Genomic DNA, 22,771 nt, shown 5'->3' on the forward strand with positions numbered 1-22,771 from the left:
CCACCCAGGTGCTCCAGTAATTAATCTTTAATATGACTATTCGTTGCCTCTTTTTTTTATTTTACCCAAGTAGAAAATATGTCAAACAAATAAAAAATATTCTTACAAAACTCAATACTAGCTGAGTTACTAAAATAAAGTGGTAAAAGTACCAAGACAATGTTCAGCATTCTTAATTTTTGATAGGTTCTTTCTGAATTCATGTAACCTCTTCTATGCCTTATTCTTTTTTCCTCCAAAGAAAGCATATTAGATTTACTCACAGTTTAATAAGGAAGGCACATATCATTAGCATATTATGGATTTTATCAAGTAACTATTTTACTTTTGGGTTGGAGAGAAAATTAAATGATTTGATATGAAATTTAAGTATTGGCAGAGAAACTTTAGATTTCTCTAACAAGTGCAAGAAATATAGAACCAATTCAAGGAAAAAATACTGATTCAACAAAATTGAAGGAAAATAAAAAAGCAGAAGTTGGAGCAGTGCCCTTCTTCCCACTAAGAACCATGAAGGAGAGAGTGAGGAATAAGGAACTAACCTTTAATTGGAATGTCAACAACTATTTTGGAGGAAAAAGCTTTATTTTCTGACTCTAATTATTTGATCTCTATTTGCCCATCTGTAAATTACAAATGAACGACTTTATCTTAAAGATCTAAGACTGTCCAACTACGGTTTCTGCCAAATACACAAATTTCCTATAAAATAAGAATAAAACTAAGTTGTTATAAATGAAAAATGTAGACCTTATAGCACAATTTTTAAACGTTCTATGAGGTGTGGAAAGCCACAAGGGAATTTCTTAGAGTGATGGAAAGATTCTAAATCTTGATTGCTATAGAGATTACATGACTGTACATATTTATCAAAGCTCACTGGGCTATACTTAAAAATGGGCAAATGTTATTGTAAGCAAGTCATGTCAATAAACATGACTTTAAAAAAAAAGTGTGCCCTAATATCTTAATCCTATGTACAAGAAATCCAGTTTATTCTGAATTCCTTCATTCTTTCAAAATATTCAGAAACATACCTGTATGGTGCATAGAATTTAAATATTCATTCTGTAGGCCATTTTCACTTTTAATCCTATCAACAACTTTCTGGCATGTGGATTCTCCTTTATTCGGTTCTTCATTTTCACTTGCAGTATGATTTATTTTTTTCAGACTACATTTCATACTGCCTATGTTTCTCCGAGAATGAGGGTCACTTTCTTCCTGTTCAGCACTTGAATCAATTCCAGCTATGCAATGTTTTTTGTTTAGCATCTTCTTAATTACAGGCTTGGCAGAAGAATTTTGTGAACTGTCCATTTCACTGGCTGAAGGAGAAGAAATACAACTGTCCTCTACAGTTGAACATTTTTGCATGACTGTATTTTCATGGTAATGAGGATTAGGTTCATACTTTGGTTTTTCCAAACCAGGGAAACAAACAACAGCCAAAAACCAGTGTGCACTGTAAAAAACAAATGAAACTACTGAATACATTATTTATTAGAAGAGCCTATTATATTTGGCAATATCAACTGAAATATTTTTTCTAAAGCCTTTGCCAACAAACCTATTAAGAATGTTCAATTTTTAAGATTATCTTATGTTTTATATGATCACTAATAGACTGCAATATCTACTCAAAAATAACATATTTTGTTCAGAATTATGTAGCCTGCATTCTATTTTGCAAACAATCCTTTGTATCTTTATTCTTTTGAATGAAAAATTCATTCTTATTTCTAGGCAACTTAATAAAATATAACTCCGATCACTGTAATTCACCATTTCCATTTACCTTTGTTTCTTGACCTATTTATGTCAAAGAATAGAAAACTAGCCTCAAGATTAAAATGTTTTCAGAAGTCTAATTAGACTATAATTTTGAACACTTTCTAAATATTGCACATATGTAGCTTTTAAAAGACTTTTACTATGTTTTTCTTAAGAATAAGATTAGGAATTGCTTAATATTGAAAATATTAAATAATTCTTTGTCTTATACTATACTGAAATGTATGTATACTAAATGGAAATAGCATTTCTACTTTAAGCATTATTAGAAAACTTCAAATATTAGTAGAGTTCCAGCTATCAGGTGGGTGCTCGTGATATAGCTGAATTCAGGTATCACAGTTTCCAATAATAGGTTATAAGCCATGAGTAAAGAGCTATACAGCTAACATTGACTAATATTAATCTAAAAAGGAATTTTATTAACTTACCATTTGCTAGACAGTGTTACATGCTATAGATGTCAGAGAACTTATTAGCTGAGTACAGCGTTTGTCATATAGTAGGTGTTCAATAGGTATTTGCTGAGAGGAAAAATGCTTAACTTGACATAAATAGAAGTTATTCTACATTCTCATTTTTACAAAATGTTAAGTTTCCCCAGGGTAATACTAAGAAACAATGTCTCTTCATCAGATTGCATTAAAAACAGGGTGACAGAGCCTGGCTTCATCCTCAGCATTATAAAGGCAAGATGGAGGAATGCTTCTCCCTGTTCTTAAGTATTAATCCTCAGTATCCTAGGGACTTAGATCGGGCTGGCGTAGTACAAAGAGCAAAACACCATCCTTCTCCCTTCCTTAACTCCAAGACATAGTTGACTGTAAATCACATCTCAATGTCAGAAAAGTTAAATGTGAAAACATGTGTTTTGAAAATTAATATGGTATCATACTAATTCCCAACCTAAAGGTATAACCTAAGTCCATCATAGTTTTTAACATTTCTTAGGTATGACAATACATATAAACCATAAATTTTCTGTTGTACACCTAAAAACTAAGAAAAATTCTTTCTTCACCTAGCTGAAAGGATAAGGTTGAATCAGACACATTTGAGGTAATTTTCAACCTCTAAGAGACAGGGTTTTGCTTTTATGATCCCTTTTAATAGCAGCTACATTGACCTTAAATCACCAGTGGGAGAAGAGGCTAGAACAATTAATTTCACTTAAGATGGATTAGCTTACAGACTTTAAAAAAACTACCACCACCAGGAAAATTAAAAATAAAACAGCAAAAAACAGATACCTATCTGTGGCTGCACTCATTAGAAACGACAGGTCTCATGATTAACGTATGATTTTAAACAGAATTTCATTATACTACTGACTGCATTTGTTTTTCATAGTGAGAAAAAAAGAGAACACATTCAGAAGCTAGTCTGGCACACTTAGGCTTATTAGACATAAACAATCTTATTGAATATCAACTTCAGACAAACTTACTCCACAACCATAATAAATTGAGACAATGCAAGGCCATTTCTCAATTTGTCTAAGCAGAGACAAACTAGGTCACAGCACAACCAAATGAATACCAAATACTCCCCCTTTTTGCTAAATGGGTAAATGCCACTTTTTTACCCAAGCAAACAACTGCTTCCTTACACCTTTCCCCACATGACCAAACCAAAGCCCAAATTGTGTTAGAGGCTGTTTCAAACACACTTTTACTTAGAGGCTCCATGGTTGCCCATGGTGTGTGGTCCTTGATGCAAGGAACAAATCCAAGCTGTCCAACTACAGGTGCATTCCTAGGGGATTTTGGCTGGAAGGCACAGGAGAACAGAAAAATGAAATATAAAAACTCTCAAGTCTACACTCTGATCCTACACATCAATGCCTCTCTGGTCACTGTGGGAGAATAACATAAAATATTTAACCACCTCCATTTATTTAGAAAATAGTTTCAAGTAGTCAGCATGGTTTTCAATTTAAGTAAATTACATAAATCTAGTCATCTTTTCTTTTTTTTTGGTTAAGAGTCAAAGTGTTTTTTAAAGTAAAGATACAAAATCTTCTATGTGACCTAGTCATTACTCTCTATAAGGAAGCCTTTTCACAGGCTGTTTGGCAGACCACAAGTGCCACTTTTTAAAACTGACGTTATTCTACATGGACACATAAAACCTTTTTAAAATTAGAAAAATCTCTTGCCAGTGTTTATAAAATACAATGTCATAAATGATTCACTGGAAAACTGTATTTTCATAAAATAAGCAGTATAATATGGACATATACAACAAATTTCAGAAAGAAGTTTAAAATGAATAAGTTCTTCACCTCATAAACACGTTTTCTAAAAATAACGTTTTCATATTTACATAAAATTCTTACTCACGCTTCATTAAGGGGTACAAAAATAAAATCCTTCTCAAAAATGTCTACATGCCGGGTCCATGTTTTTACTCTCCCATGTCGCTTTTGCTGTATTCTGTAAGACAAGAGATAAACTATCAAGCTTCTGAAGTGTTTCCAGTGCTTCAGCTTATATGCAGCCATTTAAAATTATGAAGGCTACGATGTTAACAAAAAAACAATTGTGTAAGATGATTTAACAAGCTGGGAAAAGAAAACAGAACATCTCAGATGGACCCAGGAAGATGTGAAACTGCTCATTACTGAATCTGCAAGATTTAATTCCTGCTACTACTTACTAGGTGAACCAGTGCTACCATTTATATTACTACATACTAGCAACTATATTGAGAAGTGTATCAGACCATGACCTGAAGAGAAGAGAGCAGGAAAAGTGAGCATTACGGTAGATGAAATAAAAAAGACTATGAACATTGGTCTAACCAATCACTCTCATCAACTCTAAGATCTAAAATTAGGAAATCACTGAAACAGTATGAATTATTATTATGCACAGCAGCCATCAATTCAAGACATTTGACAGAACTTAGGACACTCTGTATATATCTTTTGACCAATTATCAGTACATATTAGAGCTGGACGTAATCAGTATATGGAAAGGAATTATAAACAAACTGATTGGAGCTTAATATATAGAACAGTATATCCTTAACTTGTCTGAGCACAATTATCCAAATAACTTATTAAAAGTACAGATTCGGGGTGCCTGGGTTGCTTAGTCGGTTGAGTGCCTGACTCTTAATTTGGGCTCTGGTCATGATCTCATTGTTAATGAGATTTGGCCCCATGTTGGGCTCCGTGCTCTTAGCGCTTGAGATTCCTTCTCTCCTTCTTTCGCTCTCTCTCAAAATAAATAAACATTAAAAAAAAAAAAATCTTCTAAAGAAAAAAAAGTACAGATTCACAGGTTGCTCTCTTAAATATTATGAATGGAACATCTAGGGTAAAGCAAAGCCATCTGTATTTAATAAGTATCCAAGTAATTTTTTTTTTTAAACTATCAGGCATATTTGGGAAATACTGATTTAGATATTGGACCAATAATCTTTATTGAATTCCAGGTATTCTTGAGGCTTTAGAGGACTATGAATTGACAACAGAATTAAAAGATATTGCCGCAATATAAATTAAGTACTTTTTTAATTAAATTAAACTTGAGAGACTTACTAAAGATCTATTAAACATTTTCAGATTTTGACTTACGACAGATTAGTTGTTTCATGTAGATTTCTTCTTTCTCTCTGATTAAGGCGTTTATAGAAAAAAGAACTGAATATATGAATTCGGTCAGCTTCTTCTTTCTTCAGTTTTTCAAGCACCAAATATCTATTTTATTAAAACAAGAAACAAATATAATGAATTTAACAGTTTACTTTATATTAGAAACAAACAGTGATCAAGCATCTATTTAGCCACCACTGTCTCTATTTCTTAAAACTGAAAGAATTTATTAGCCGAGTTTACATCATATTCTAGACAATGATTAATAGATTATTTTCAAGGAATGAAAGTGATATTTGAGAATAGAACTATGATTTGCAAGATCTGATTTTTAAAACAAGGGCACATTCATGAACGTCCATAGAAATATTTATGATAGTCAAAAAGTGGAAATGACAAAAATGCTCATCAACCAAAGAAGAGAAAAATAAAATGTGATATATCTATACAACAGAATATTTAGTAATAAAAAGAAATGAAGTATTGATACATGCTGTAACACAGAATAGCCTTGAAAACAATACGCTGAGTGAACAACACTAGTCTCAAAGGACCACATATTGCATGATTACATGTATATGAAATTTTCAGAGGAGATTGGTGGTTGCCTATTGTTGAGGGTTGGGTTGGAGAGAAATGAGGACTCAATGCTAATGGGTACTGGGGTTCATTTGAGGGATGAAAATGTTCTAATATTGATTATGATGGCTGTACAACTGTCTGAATATATTAAACCACTGAATATATATTTTAAATATTTTTTAAATTGTTTTAGTAATCTCTACACCCAACATGGAGTTCAAACTCACAACCCCAAGATCAAGAGTCACACACTCTTCCAATTTAGTCAGCCAAGCACCCTTGAATATATATTTTAAGTGAGTATTATAATGGTATGTGCATTTTTTCCTTAATAAAGCTGTTATTTTTATGAACTGTTTATTCTGTTTTAAATACTTCAGTTAATAAAACATGAAGACCCAACCACAGACTACTTTTTATAAAGACAGAAAAAATTAGAAGCTGTATGAAAGTGAAATTGTAATAATGACTTTTTTAAAAGTGATCTTACATGGGTTCTAATTTTTACTTGCTTGGTTGTTTTTTCTATGGGTCTGTATCAAAACAAACAGTGGTGATCCTTAATATTATAAAAGGAAATTATGATTAACTGATAATGCTCCAAGCTCCCACAGAGAAGCTATGCAAATTCAGGCTTATGACCATATTCATTTTATTAATATGAAAAGCATCTGAAAACCTTATAAAATCTTACACAGAAACAGCAAATATCCCACAGGACATATCTTTAAGACTGGTCACTTTTATCATAATATTTGAACATTTTTTTAAAGCTCAACTTCTGATGAACAGGATAGAACTTATAGATTTCTTGCTTTACGGCAACTCAGTGTGTGCCCACAAAAGATACTCTAAGACAATAAATTACCTCATTGCATAATTTATATCAACTGCTGAATTCTACAATTACATACTCAAAACAGAACATGTCCTGAACTAGATCTGAATGTAGGACCTACACCACAATGGATGAACCAGGCAGCTTTTACTTCCCCAAACTACATGACTATTTTGTAAAATTAAAATGAATAAACACATAATTCAACCTCAAAAAGGAAAGATATAAGCGATTTAAGAAAACTGATGCTCTACTTCATATGTAAATAAATCTATGCTTTTTAATTAAAAGTACCTAGTTTTGTCTTTATGATCTGATATATATATATATATATATCCATAAGTATTTCTTTGACTATGTATAATTCTGGGGATTTTTTTTTTACACACGTTATTAGAACTACAGATTAATTAGAAGAGCCATGTCTCTTATTTTTTTTAATGATTTTTTTAAATTTATTTTTTAAAAATAGGCTCTATGCCCAATGTGAGGCTCAAACTCATGACCCCAAGATCGAGATATGCATGTGCTACAGACTGAGCCAGCCAGGTGCCCCATGTCACTTATTTTAGAATAAAAGGGAAAATCCAAGTTTATTACAACCAAGTAGTAGGAATTTCTTAGATTTGGGTGCATTTTTTTCTTTTACTGCATAAATCACTTAAATATCAAATATCATAGTAAAGCTGTTTGCTTGCTTACTTCATAAAATGAACAATCTAACAATCATTTTATAACTTTTTAAATTGTGTCACTAAATTAAAAGATGACTTTAAGGTTAATCTGCAACTCTGTGTGACTTTGAAGGTAGTTTTTACTAAAATAATTATTTTCTTTTCCACATTTCATTAACACTCTCTAGATGCAATACCATACTATTTCTTTTAATACTGGCAAAGTTTAAGTTTGTCACAAATAAATGGAGGCTAAATAACAATGAATGGGTCACCTAGATATCAAAGGGGAAATCAAAACTACACAGAGACAAATAAAAATGAAAACACAACAGTCCAGGGGCTCCTGGGTGGCTCAGCCAGTTGAGCATCTGACTCTTGATTTCTGCTCAGGTCATTATCCCAGGGTTGTGGAATTGAGCCCTACGTCAGGCTCCATGTTGTGCATGGGGCCTGATTAAGATTCTCTACCCCCCCCACTTCCTCCCCCACTCATGCACTCTCCCTCCAAAAATGAACAAACAAACAAATCTTTGGGAAGCAACAAAAGTTGTTCTAAGAGGGATAATTATAGCAATACGGGCCTACTTAAGCAGCAAGAAAAAATCTCAAATAAGTTACCTAACCTCACACTTCAAGGAGCTAGAAAAAGAAGAAACAAAACTGAAAACAAGTCGAAGGAAGGATATCATAAAGACTAAAGTGAACATAAATGAAGTAGGGACCAAAAAAAAAAAAAAAAAAAAAAAAAAGAACAGGTCAATGAAACTAGGAGCTGATTCTCTGAAAAGATAAACAAAATTGATAATCCTTTAGCCAGACTCACCAAGAAAAAAAGAAGACTCAAATAAATAAAATCAAAATGGAGGAGAAATAACAACCACCACAGAAATACAAAGGATTATGAGAGATTATGAAAAAATGTATGCCAACAAATTTGACAACTTAAAAGAAATGGATAAATTCCTAGAAATATATAACCTTCTAAAACTGAAGCAGAAACAAAAAATTAGAACAGATTATTAGCAATGACATTGAGTCAGTAATCAAAAATCTCCCAACAAACAGAAGTCTAGGACTGGATGGCTTCTCTGGTGAATTTTTCCAAAACTTTAAAGAAAAATTAATACCTATTCTACTCAAACTATTCCAAAAAGTAGATGTGGAAGGAAAGCTTCCAAATTCACTCTACGAGGCCAGCATTACCCTGATACCAAAACCAGCTAAAAACGCTACCAAAAAAGAGAACTACTCACCAGTATCTCTGATGAACATAGATGCACAAGCCCTCAACAAAATATTAGCAAACCAAATCCAATTATACATTTAAAAAATTCATTATTCATCATTATCAAGTGGGATTAATTCCTGGGATACAAGGGTGGTTCAATATTCATAATCAATCAATATGATACATCATATTAATAAAGGAAAGGGTAAAAACCAGATGATCTTTTCAATAGATTCAGCAAAAGCATCTCACAAAGTACAATATCCATTCATAATGAAAACTCTCAACAAAGTTTAGAGGGAACATATGTCAACATTACAAAAAGTCATATATGAAAAACCCACAGTTAACATCATATTCAATAGTGAGAAACAGAGCTTTTCACATACAATTAGGAACAAGATGACTGTCCAATCTCAAAACTTTTATTTAATATAGTACTGGAAGTCCTACCCATAGTAATCAGGCAAGAAAAAAAGAAATAAAAGGCATCCACATTGTTAAGGAAGAAATAAAACTTTTACTTTTTGCAAATGACATAATACTATATATAGAAAATCCTAATGACTCCACCAAGAAACTACGAGAACTGATCGATGAATTCAGTAAAGTCACAGGACCCAAATTTAATCTACAGAAATCCATTGCATTTCTATGCACTAATAATGAAGCAGCAGAAACAGAAATTAATAAAGTACCTAGGAATATATGTAACCAAAGAAGTGGAAGACCCATACTCTGAGAACTATAAAACACTGATGAAATAAACTGAAGATGATTACATGCTCATGGATTTGGAGAATCAATACTGTTAAAATGTCCATTCTACCCAAACCAATCTAAAGATTTAATATAAGCCCTATCAAAATAGCAATTATTTTTTACGGAAGTAGAACAAGTAATACTAAAATTTGTATGGGACCAGAAAAGACCCAGAATAGCTAAAACAACCTCGAAAAAGAAGAACAAAGCTAGAGGTATAACAATCCCTGATTTCAAGAATTAGTACAAAGTAGTAGTAGTCAAAACAATATGGCACTGGCACAAAAATAAACACAGAGATCAATGGAACAGAATACAGAGCCCAGAAATAAACCCACATTTACATGGTCAATTAATCTAAAATAAAGAAAGCAAGAATACACAACAGGGAAAAGACAGTCTCTTTAACAAATGGTGTCAGGAAAACTGGATGGCTACATGCAAAAGATTAAAACTGGACCACTTTTTTATACCATACACAAAAATAAAATGGATTAAAGACCTAAATGTGAGATCTGAAAACTGTAAAAATCCTAGAAGAAAACATAGGCAGTAATTTCTTTGACATCGTCACAGAAATGCTTTTCTAGATAGGATTCCTCAGGCAAGGAAAACAAAAGCAAAATTAAACTATTGGGACTAAACCAAAATTTAAAAAAAAGCTTTCACAAAGTGAAGGAAACCATCAACAAAATAAAAAAGCAACCTACTACATGGGAGAAGATATCTGCAAATGATATATTCAATAAAGGGTTAATATTCAAAATATATAAAGAACTTCTACAACTCAACATGGAAAACAACAACAATCCAATTAAAATGGGCAGAAGGCATGAATAGACATTTTCCCCAAAGACATACAGATAGCCAACAGACACGTGAAAAGATGCTCAACATCATCAATTATCAGGCAAATGCAACTGAAAACCACAATGAGTTATCACCTTATGCCCGTCAGGATGATGGAAGGAAGGAAGGACGGACGGACGGACGGACGGACGGACGGAAGGAAGGAAGGAAGGAAGGAAGGAAGGAAGGAAAGAAAAAAAAGAAATGATTAAGTATTGGTGAAAATGTGGAAAAAAAGGGACCCTCATGCACCACTGGTGGGAATGCAAATTGGTGCAGCCACTGTGGAAAACAGTAGGAGGTGCCTCAAAAACTAAAAACAGAATTACTATATGATCCCAGTAATTACACTACTGGGTATTTATCCAAAGAAAATGAAATCACCAATTTGAAAATACATATGTACCTCTATGTTTATCACAGTGTTACTTAACAATAGCCAAGACATGGAAACAACCCAACCGGTCATCCACAGATGAATGGATTAAAATGTGGCATACACACATACACAATGGATTATTACTGAGCCATCAAAAAAGAATGAGATCTTGCCATATACAACAACATGGATGGATGTAGAGGGTATATGCTAAGTAAAATAAGTCAGAGAAAGACAAATACCATATGATTTCACTCATGCATGGCATTTAAGAAACAAGACAAACTGAAAATAATAGACAACCCACCCCTACACTTTTAAATACAGAGGACAAACTGGTGGTTGCCACAGGAGAGGTGGGTGGGGAGATAGATGAAATAGATAATAGAGATTAAGAGTGCACTTATCTTGATGAGCACTGAGTAATGTATAGAATTGCTGAACCATTGTATTGTACACCTGAAACTAATACAATACTGTCTATTAAGAAAAGCACTGTGAAAAAAAGCTCGTTTCCTACTTGTAGAGTTAGAAATGGAAAAGAATGAACAGCTCTGGTAACAGCTGAATTACTTATTTTAATATAGTGAAATTTAAGATAAAAGTTTCTTTTTAATTCACTTCCAAACATGTCATGAGAGAAATACAACAGATTTTTCCAAAAACCATGGATTTTGTTAGGTTTTCATTTCCATTTGGAATGCAGATTTGGATCAGAAAAGGCAGAACCTTTAGATAATACACGTTTAATGTAGTTTCAAAGTACTAATGTAAAATGTCAAGGGGCCCCCTATAATGTAAAAAATTTAAGAGTATACACACATACTATAAAAATCTCTACCACAATGTAAAAAGATAGATGTATGAAATATAATAAACTAAATGTAAACAAAACACAGACATTCAACTTTATATGCTTTCAAAAGCAAAGGCTATTTTAAAAATAAATAGATGTTAAAAGTAAAGTGATGAAGAAATATATACCATGTAAACAAAAACCAAGACAAAGCTGGAGTAACTACATTCATTTTGAACAAAGACGGCTTAAGCACAGGGAGATTATTAAGGATATAGAGGGACAAAGGGTTGATTCTCCAAAAAAAACCCCATAAATGTGTATGCACCTAACAACAAATATTCAAAATACATAAGGCAAAAATGAATAGGTGTACAACATAATGGTTCAACAATTCTATACACTAGTGTTCATCATTAATCTCTATTATCTATTTCACCCCCCTCTCCCCCCACCTCTCCTCTGGCAACCACCAGTTTGTTCCCTGTATTTAAAAGTTGGGGTTGGGTTCTTTTTTTCAGTTTGTCTTGTTCCTTAAATGCCAGACACGAATCAAATCATAAGGAAAAATAGACAAATCCATTATTATACTTGGAGGCCCACAACCTTCTGAATAATTGATAGAAGAAGTGGGCAGATGATCAGTAAGGACAAAGATGACCCAAACAGCCCTATCAAACAGCTTGACCTAATTGACACTCATAGAACAACACTTCATCCAACAACAGTGGTACTGTTCTACACACTGACTTAAGGACTTCTGGCTTGGTTTCTTAAGTTAGTATACATTAGAATTAAGAGAGGACATCTGTTTTTAAAAGTTATAATAAAAAATGCATAACATCAAATTTACAATCTTAACAATTTTTTAAACATGAGACTCAAACTTACAACCCCAAGATCAAGAGTTATATGCTCCATCAGCTGAGCCAGGTGCCCCCCAATCTTAACAATTTTTTAAGTGTACAGTTCAACAGTGTTAAGTAGATTTACATGGTTGTGAAACATTATCTCCAGAACTTTATCTTGCAAAACAGAAATTCTATACTCACTAAACAATTCCTTTCCCCTCCCCACCCCTCATCTTCTGAAAACTACCATTTATATTCTTTTTGTATAAATCTGACTGTTTCAGACACCTAATACAATGGAATCATATAGTACTTGTTTTTGTGACTGGCTTATTTCACTTTGCATAATGTCTTCCAGATTCATCCATGTTACAGCATGTGACAGATTTCCTTCCTTTTAAGAAATGAATAATATTCCACTGTATCTATATACCACATTTTGTTTATCCACTCATCCAATAATGGACATATGGGTTGCTTCCCCCTCTTGGCTACTATGAATATGGGTGTGCAAATTCTTTCAATTCTTTTGGATATATACTCAGAAGTGGGATTGATGAATCACAAGGTAGTTCTATGTTTAATTTCTGAGGAGCCACCCTACTGTTTTCCTCAGTGGTTGTACCATTTACATTCCCACCAGCAGTGCACAAGGATTCCAATTTGCCCATATACTTGGCAAAACTTGTTATTTTCTTTCTTTCTTTGATAGGAGTCATCCAAATGGGTATGAGATAGTAACTCATTGCAGGTGTGACTTGTATTTCTCTGATGAATAATATCGAGAATTTTTTCATTGTTGGCCATTTGTAGGAGATAACATCTTTTGACTTAGCTACGAAGAACTTTGAACTCGAATGAATTTGTTAGAGGTCGCAGGAGTCTAACGTTAATCTGCAAAGTCAAGCATTTAAAATCTAGGGCAGTTTCTCTTGCTAGCAAATCTGACACATTTTATAACTTACCAAAACATACTCCATTACCATTAAATCTTCAAAAGGAAAAACAGTACTTTTGGAAATGGTATATAGTTAACATAATAGGAATATAATATTATCCTCTGATGTTAAGTATATCCTGATGGTTGACAATGTCGTTACTGTCAGTTTTGTGTAGTTGTTCTATCAATTGTAGATAGAGGGGAATTAAGGTCTCCAGCTCTATTGGAGATTTGTCTGTCTTTTTAGATCAGTTTGTTTTTATTTCACATATTTCATAGCTCTGTTGTATGGTACACACCCATTTAGGATTGCTAAGTCTTCTTAGTAGATTCACCTATCATTGTATAGTGTCTCTCTCTAGCCCTGGTAGTTGTGTTTGTTCTTAAGTTTATTTTTCTTTCTTTCTTTTTTTAAGGTTTATTTATGTATTTATTTATTTAGAGAGAAAGCGCATAAGCTGGGGAGGCGTAGAGTGGAGGAGAGAGAGACAAAATCCCAAGCAGGCTCCACACTGTCAGTGCAGAGCATGATGCGGGGCTTGAACCCAAGAACCATGAGATCATGACCCAAGCCGAAATCAGGAGTCAGACACTCAGTTGACTGAGCCACACAGGCGCCTCTTAAGTTTATTTTTCTAATGATATCATAATTCACTCCTGCTTTAATATTTGCATGGCATATCTTTTTCCATCCTTTTACTTTCGACTTACATATATTATTATCTTTGAAGTCACTTTTTTGTAAACAGGACATAGTTGGGCTATGGTGCTTAATCCACTCTCTGTTGATCTTGGTCTTTTAACTGAAATAAATAGTGCATTTAAATTGAATGTAGTTAGTAATATGCTCTAACTTCTAGATCACTGATTCTTTCCTCTCTCTTCTTTATTTTGCTGTTGAGCCTATCAAAGTTTTCATTTGTTACTATAGTTTTAGTTTTAAAATTTCCATTTCTTCCTCATTTACATCTATGTTTTTCTAAGTTTCACATATGTTCACAATTGTTCATTAAAGAATTTTTATAATGGATGCTTTAAAATCTGTCATAATTTAAGTTTATTTATTTTTGAGAGGGAGAAAGAGAACAGGGGAGGGGCAGAGAATCCCAAGCAGGCTCTACACTGTCAGCGCAGAGCCCGACATGGGGCTCAAACCCACAAACTGAGAGGTCATGATCTGAGCCAAAACCAAGAGTCAGATGCTTAACCAACTGAGCCACCCAGGTGCCCATGTCATAATTCTAATATCTGTGCCATCTTGGTGTTTACTCTCTGTTTTTCTGTTTGAACTCTGTTTCTTGATGAGATAAGTAATTTTCAAGTGAAATATGGACAGTTTGAATATTATATTATAGGACTCTAGATCTGATTTAGTTCTTGTGCTTTAGCAGGCCTCCCCTGGCACCACCTTCCAGTGGATGCGGTGGGTGCTATCTCATTACCACTAGGTGGAGGTGAAGTTCAGGTTCTCTACTAGGCCACCATTGTTATGAGAGGTGGAGGGGCTCAATGTTAATAGTAAGTAGGGGTGGAAGGCTCCCCACTAGGACTCCATTGATACCACCTCTGCTAGAGAGGGAGAGAATAGAGTATCTCATTATTCCCCAGGGACCAGGTACAAGTCCAGCTCTACATTTGACCCCGATCTAGCTCAGGGTCACTACAACCTTAAAGTTACTTTTAGCCCTTATCTACCTTGACCTCTGCTGTACTGACATTCAATGTATCCTCTTTATTTAAAACTTTCACTTCCTTTCAACTTCATGACATAACCCTCTCCAGACTTTTCTTCTTACCTATCAGATCCTTCAAAATTTAGTCAAGAGAATCTCTTTCTTCCCTGTCTCTCTTTAACTTTCCAGATTCTGTTCTTGTAGCTCTTTTCCTCATTCTGTATTTCTTCCTAAGCAATTTCACCCATTCTCATAATTAAATTACCACTTGCAAAATAAAACCTCCTAACTCTCTATGCCTCCAAGCAAGAACTCAAATGACTCCCAGAACCATATGTTCAACTGCTTAATGGCACTGTCCCTTCTGTTGTTATTAAAGACATCTAAAAGGAACTCATCCTGTCCTCCATCCAAACCTGTTCTGTTTTTGCATTCACTGCCTCACAGGTAGTGACAAAATCATTTAGCAGGTCTCAGTAGTTGGAAAGCGAGGAGTTATCTGCCATCCATTCCTCTCTTTCTTAATATCCATTCAATCAGTTGCTAAACAACTCTACCTCCTAAAAAACCTCTTCACTCCAAATAAAATGACTTAATCAGGCTTCTTATATCACCTTAATTAATTTCCTTAAGTCATCTCTCAACTACACACCCACAATGAACATTCTTGTCAAAATGATCTTAAGGAAGCTCAATTATAATATCAAACATTTCTCTGATCAAACCTTTCACTCTTTATAACAATGTTTTCTTTTCCCAAACTGTTGAGTGCAACCATTAGTAAGCTATAATATCAATTCAGCAGCTTTCAACAACCAGTTCTTTAAAAAATACTGTTTTATGAAATACATTTGAATGAACTAGAAAAAAAATATATTTTTAAGTTTATTTATTTATTTTGAGAGCCTGACTTGGGGGCTCGAACTCAAGAACCGTGAGATCACTACCTAAGCCAAAATCAAGAGTCTGATGCTTAACTGACTGAGCCACCCAGGCGCCCTGAATAAACTAGAAAATATTGGCAAGTGCTAGACATACTGATAGGTAAGTTCTGTTTTGTTTCATATACACATTCATTTTATATCACAAACCACTGAACACATATAAACTTAAACATACAGAAACACTGCACACACATGTATTAAGCATGTGTATACTGGGTCATGATATAAGCTCTTCCAGGAAAGCTTCTTGGTCCCTCCTATTTCTGTACCCATGAAGAGAATGAAACATTCTTTTGCTGCTATATCTATACCATGTTAATGCTCCTGTCAAAGCTTTAATCCCTTTTTCTGCTCCCTACAAAACCATTAACTTCTAACACAGTACGTGGTTCATAGCTGGCACTTGATGAAATACCAAGTAAAAAATCATACTTTTGTGCTTACACAATAATTTATTACCTAACCTAAGGTAGTAACCATTTTTTAAAAGGCTTGAGGCAGTATAACAATAACAACATAATAATCTAGCATTTATGAACATGTTGTATTTGCCAAGTATTTTCCTAGTGCTTGACATGTATTATTTAATTCTCATACCCTTTTAGATATTATTTTCATTTTTTAAATGAGAAAACACACAGGTAGGGACATTAAATAATTTCCCAAATGTCACATAAGTGGTAGTGATAGAATAAAAAAATTAAAAAGTTTTGACTCTAGAAAACAAAGATATACATTATAGAATGTTAAAAATGTGCTAAAAGAAAGAAAATTAACTTACTTCAAATAAAAGTCTATAATAACATCATTTAAAAATTCTCCTTCACTTAGACAGTGTAGGTCCTCATTAGTAACGGAGATGCCTCCCTTAGCTGGAGGTGGTGGATATACTATCAATCTGTAACAAAATAAACAAAAAAACACAAGCAAAAACCACAAGTGTGTGTGTGTGTGTGTGTGTGTATGTACAGAATTGAAATTTAATAAAACAGAAAAGAAATTTAAAAGCACTGCAAACATAAATGAATACTCTCACTTTTCTACGGGGCCCATGAAGATGGTATGATTCTCTCCAGTTTCTTCCTCATCATCAAAGAACTGGAATTCTTGTTTGTTTTTAAGTTGTATTTTAGATTCAAGGGACACCTAGTAAAGGAAATTAAATTACCAGTTTACAAAGTCAACTGAGAAATTTTTCACTAAAAAAAAAGCAAAACAGGACAAGAATACTTTTCAATTAAAGAAAATTACAAATATGAATTTAAAAAGTATACATGACTTTAAAAAGAAACAGGCAAAACTATGGTCCACATTCTTTGTATGTGTAGTTTCAAGAACAGTGATATGCTTCCAATTTTTGTAACAATGGTTTTATGGTATCTTATCTAAGATCTCTATCATCCTTATTTGGATTATGTTTGTAAATCGAAAGAACAAATATAGTGGTTTTTTCTTCTGAGAGTGGAGGTCTATCTAAGTTCAATGGCTAGGCAATCCATGGGATATGGGAGGAGAGGCTCAGGGAACGCAGTCCAATGAGCTTTAGTTCTCCAGAATAACAAAGAAAGAAACAAAGAAACAAAGAAAGAACCTGCGTTGAAATTTTGTTCTATTGCAGCTGCCTTACAGCTCCAGTTGCTTTTTTCTTCCTCATTAACAATCTCTTATAACAAGTTTTACAAAAGAAGGGGAATGGTTCCTCTTCCTTCTGTTCTTTTCCTCAACCCACTTACTGTATGAATAGCTCTTCTCTGGTGAGACCTTACTCAGCTTCACCAAGATTGTGCCTTGGATAGCCCTATTTCCAATTTGTAGGCAGGTTGGAAGATTTTAAGTATTTCTAATAAATTAAGTCGGCAAAATTCAGTTGCATGATAAGGAGACAAATTTTTATTATGTAACATTATACTATGTGTTATAGTACACAGCCTTTGGTTCAGGTGGCTTTAGAGTTACCTACTGTATGATTAGTTATTCTAGAATTGGATATATATGTTGACAGTCACAATCAAATGATATGTATTCTTTGGTTCTCAAATTTTCAACTATGTGTACACATGGTACATATAAATGTACATCAAGGACCAAAATTCCTTTATTTGTACTGAATCCAATACATCACTAGGAACCACTAGCAAATTTAAGAGTTACGATTAATTTGAATGTAGCAGTATAAACATGTATGTTTAGACTGGGGTAAAAAGAAAACAGGGTAAGAGAAAAAGACAAGATGAAAAGATAATACAATGTGGAAAGAACTAAAAAAATGCTTTTGAGACCTGTACCAAGTACTATTTGTGTCCCAAGTCACCTACCCACCATTAATTTTCTGACACAAGATAGTTTATGAATCACATATAAAAGCAAATAATTCTGAAATGGAATTAAAAAGATCTAACTCCAATATTTCCCTTTAAAGCTAGGCATTATTTAAAATTACATTAAAAAACTAAAAAACATAATTACATTTTTAATTTTGTTTTCTTTTTGCCCACAACTTCCTTTGATGCTCTCTTCATAGGTTCTTGTACAGGCAACAAGTCTGCTATTGGCTTCTTCAAAGGGAATTTTCGCAAAAAAATTGGACACATTATTCTTTATACCAATGTCGGTAATGATACTTTCAAATACCATATTTGCCTGAGGATCAAGGCCATTTTGAAATATTAAAATTATGTATTGTTCTTCCAAATCTGAAAAAAAAAATAACTTTAAGTCTAAAAGAAAAAAATAGGTAGATATATATTAAAAAAAGAGTAACAGCTAGTTATTTCCAAGGATATCACTAGAAATCCTGGTACATATGTTTAAAATAGTTTGGTATACAGTGGATGTATAATAAATACTGGAATAAAGACCAGTAACGGTGTCATCTAACAATGTCACCTGAAAGTTATTAAGAAAAAGGAACTAGGACACATTACCCTAGCAGGAAGCTTAAGAACAAACCTGTTCATGGATGTATTAATTTACCTCGTCTAATAGAATCCAAATATATTTATAGTTTTAAATATATTTTAATTAACATTTTTGTAAAACACAAATTGCCAGGTGCACTATTAGTACCTCTAGAGAATTTAATTGCAAAAACTACTATTCACTAATATGCCAATTCTTACAGCTTTAATAGTAACTATCAATTTTCATCATTAAGCTGAAGCAGCAATTACTGCTGAAAAGTATTTACCTTACAATTAGTCATCCTATGTCATAAACGTCAGAGGTGAAGGGATACAAACTGGAGAACTACATCTATTATTGTAGAGGATGAAGACTCATTCTAAGAAGCCACAAACTTTTTACTCAGGCTGTTTCAAAGATTCCAGAATTATATGGTTGATTTACACTTAGCACTCCTTCTAGTGCATTAATTTTCTTTTTCATTTTACTCCGAGTATAGTTTTAAAATAAGGAATGCAGATCTTTTTTGAGTTTTAACTCGTTTTGAAAACCTTCTAAACGGGTAAACCTGGGTATTATCTTTAGAACTTTTACTTTCTGTGGGCTTTTTTCGTCATTTATAAAATGGGAGACTATATAGATATTTCGAGATCACTGTAAGGACTGTAGATAGGACATCTATTCAAGTGCACTCACACTGTATTATTTTAATGTGTTCCACAAAACTTACTTGTTAATTTATTTATTCCCTTAGAATCATTCCAAACTTTATCTTCCATATTCATTTGCAGTTGCATGCTCAGCTTTTGATAAACTGCTGGTATTGTCTGAAGAAATACAACTGGTAATTTTCGGACATTACACCATTCACATTTAGTTAGATCAGAGGTATTTAAAGTAATCCCTACAGGATCATTTTCTGGTTCTGGAGGAAAATAAATGGAAATAGAAAAGGAATTAATTCTAAAAATCAAGAATGGAGGAAACTGTGAAGAAATACAAGTTTAAAGTTAACCACACATTTGCTACGCTCTATAAACAGTAACTGTAGTGGGAAATGAAAAATCTTTATAACTATCTTAAAGAAGCTTCTACATTTTTTTTTTTTAAATGAAAAGAGGATTCTAATGAAGTATACTTACAAAATTAAACACAGGCTTTATAATGTTACAGAATTAAATTACACTATTAAGATACATGCCCTTTGTTAAGAAAACATGTAAAAATGAATTCATCTTCATGAATTCTATGAATATCATTTAATATATTCTTCTTGTAAAGTGTTTTATTGTAAACAAAGCTATAGTGACTAAAAAGACATAAAATAGCTTACCTTCTAGCTGTATCTTGATAAAATCTAAACAAAACTAAAAAGTAAGATAAATTAGTATCAATCATAAACTTACAAAGATTTTGCTACAAATATCCTAAGTGTCGTATTGTTATTTGAGACTTAGACTATAGAAGGCAGAAAAACAAAACCATCTACCATGTACTTAAATATGAGATCTCCCCCCCATTCCAAATTTTCCTTCAGAAAGGCAAGCTTCACCTTTTTATTCAAATACTTAGAACATTTCTTATATTGGTTTATATTTCTTAGAACTTCAAAGAGATATTGACAGAACATTACAATGAACACCTGAATACTCTTTACCTAGATTCACCAACTGTTAAAATTTTGCCACAACTACTCCCCATCACTCTTTCTATGCATATACACTTCCTTTTGCTAAACCAGCATAAAACAAGCAGAGGACATCATGACATTCCCTAAGTCGTTCAGCATGTATCTCCCAAGAACAGGACATTCTTTTATACAACCAAAACAGCATTACTACACCTAAGAAAATCACGATTAATTCCATCCAACATGTACTTCTTACTCCAATTTCCCCAACTGTTCCAAATTTTCCTTTATTGTGTTTTACCTTCCCCAAGCCATAATTCTGTCAAGGTTACATTTGTTTCTTTTGTCTACCTTGGTCTAGACCAGAAATATGTCCCCCTCTGTTCCTCATGACATGACCTTTGAAGAATCCAGGCTAGGTTCTACAAAATGTACAACATCTTGAATTTGTGTTTCTTCAATTTAAAATTCAGGCCACACATTTCCAGCAAATTTAGCACACAGGTAATGTCTTATACCTCCTACAACATCACACTGGAAGGCACAGGATGTCAGGCTGTACTAATAACAAGCTTAATCACTTAGCAAAGGTGTGTCAGGTTTTTCCACTGTAAAGATAATATTTTTCCCTCAGTAATTAAATAGTAACCTGTGGAGAGATACTTGAAAGCTTGTGAATACCTTGTTCCCTAATAACCTTTCTGCCAATGGTTTTACATTCCATTGAAAATTCTGCCTCAGTCAGTTATTGTTGGTACTTCTAAAAAGGCGATTTGCTAATAATTTTAACATGGAGAAGACATATTAAGTCAATATATCCTACTCATTTTCTGTGTTACCATTAAGAGAATGCAAAAGGCAGACAAGAACTTCAAAATGCATTTTAAAATAAGTTGGAGGACACCTGGCTCAGTTGGTAGACTATGCAGCTCTTGATCTGAGGGTCATGAGTTCAAGCCCCACATTTGGTGCGGAGCCTACTTAAAAATAAGTAAGTTGGATTGATATACCAAAGAACAAACAGATACATTAAAAGCAGGTTTATTAGTAAAATGCTCATGGCAGAATCTAGCTGGGAGTTTTATGAGCATTCACTGTAAAATTATTTCAACTCTTCTGTTTAAAAATTTTCACAATGTAGGGGCTCCTGAGTGGCTCAGTTGGTTAACTGTTCAACTTTTGATTTCAGCTCAGGTCATGATCTCACAGATAATGAGATCAAGCCCCACATAGGGCTCTGCACTGATGGCATGGGGCCTGCTTGGAATTCTTGCTCTCATTCTCCCTCTCTCTTTCAGAATAAACATTTTTAAAAAGTAAATAAAATTTTCACAATGAAGAAAAGGAAGCAAAGAGATATAAAATAAATTCAGTAATTATTACAATAATTACTAAGTCTAGAATGTTACTAAACATACCTTCTAAAGACTATGCCTGTAGATAATATGATAAATGGGAACACCAAGAATGCTTACTTGTAGCTAGGGAAACATTACAACATACATAGAAGCTGAAGTTACATGCCTTAAAAAGTATGTTAGAGGATTCAAAAAGTGGCAATAAGGATGACATAAACACTAATGTGGAAGCATTTGAATAAAACTGCTGTATGAGATATAAGAATAGAAAGAAGCATATCTAAGTATCTGTCATTTAAAAACTTGTATGTAACTAAATTACAAGTAGACATTGGGCTTTTTCACCATCATATCCAAATTTAAGGTAGCTGAAATTTAAGGTAGCTGAAAACCTTAAATTTTATATCTTCTCATTGGAAAAAAGAGGGATTGTATTATATTTGGGTATAAATGCTATTCCGAATAATGTAAGCCATTTTCCTGTAAATTAAAAGTATTTACTTTTAAATAAAATTGGCACTTCTAGGGGTGTCTGGCTGTCTCAGCTGGTAGATCATGTGACTCTTTTTTTTTTTAATTAAAAAAATATTTTTATTTATTTTTGAGAGAGAGACAGAGAGAGAGAGAGCAAGCAGGGGAGGGGCAGAGAGAGAGGGAGACAGAATCCGAAGCAGGATCCAGGCTCTCAGGCTCTCAGCCCCGACATGGGGCTCGAACCCACAAACAGTGAGATCATGACCTGAGAGGAAGCTGGATGCTTAACCAACTGAGCCACCCAGGCGCCCCGAGCATGTGACTCTTGATCTCAGCGTTTTGAGTTCAAACCCCACAATGGGCATAGACAGGTTACTTAAAAATAAGATAATATAAAGATTTAAAAGTGGAACTTCTAGATAGTATCAATTCTTACACTGAATGAAATTAAAGTAATTAAATTATCCAATAATAAATGAGATTTGATAAAATA

At 33.4% G+C, this 22,771-nt stretch overlaps 1 protein-coding gene across 7 annotated transcripts in view; it reads right to left on the minus strand.

Annotated features, from left to right (window-relative positions):
• The window catches only part of SENP6 (SUMO specific peptidase 6), a 114,167-nt gene that overhangs the window by 11,247 nt on the left and 80,149 nt on the right, over positions 1-22,771 (minus strand). For 6 of the 7 annotated variants that reach the window (XM_027057390.2, XM_053222560.1, XM_053222563.1 and 3 more), the window contains 8 exons: positions 20,150-20,183; positions 19,547-19,741; positions 18,382-18,608; positions 16,952-17,061; positions 16,697-16,813; positions 5,379-5,501; positions 4,137-4,229; positions 1,038-1,465 (listed from right to left, as the gene is read on the minus strand). In XM_027057390.2, coding sequence (XP_026913191.1) covers positions 1,038-1,465; positions 4,137-4,229; positions 5,379-5,501; positions 16,697-16,813; positions 16,952-17,061; positions 18,382-18,608; positions 19,547-19,741; positions 20,150-20,183 — 1,327 coding nt within the window. The remainder of the gene's footprint in view (positions 1-1,037; positions 1,466-4,136; positions 4,230-5,378; positions 5,502-16,696; positions 16,814-16,951; positions 17,062-18,381; positions 18,609-19,546; positions 19,742-20,149; positions 20,184-22,771) is intronic. The other variant, XM_053222561.1, reaches the window with a different exon arrangement.

Source organism: Acinonyx jubatus, chromosome B2 (genome assembly GCF_027475565.1).
Source record: "Acinonyx jubatus isolate Ajub_Pintada_27869175 chromosome B2, VMU_Ajub_asm_v1.0, whole genome shotgun sequence".
Classification (NCBI taxonomy): Eukaryota; Metazoa; Chordata; class Mammalia; order Carnivora; family Felidae; genus Acinonyx; species Acinonyx jubatus.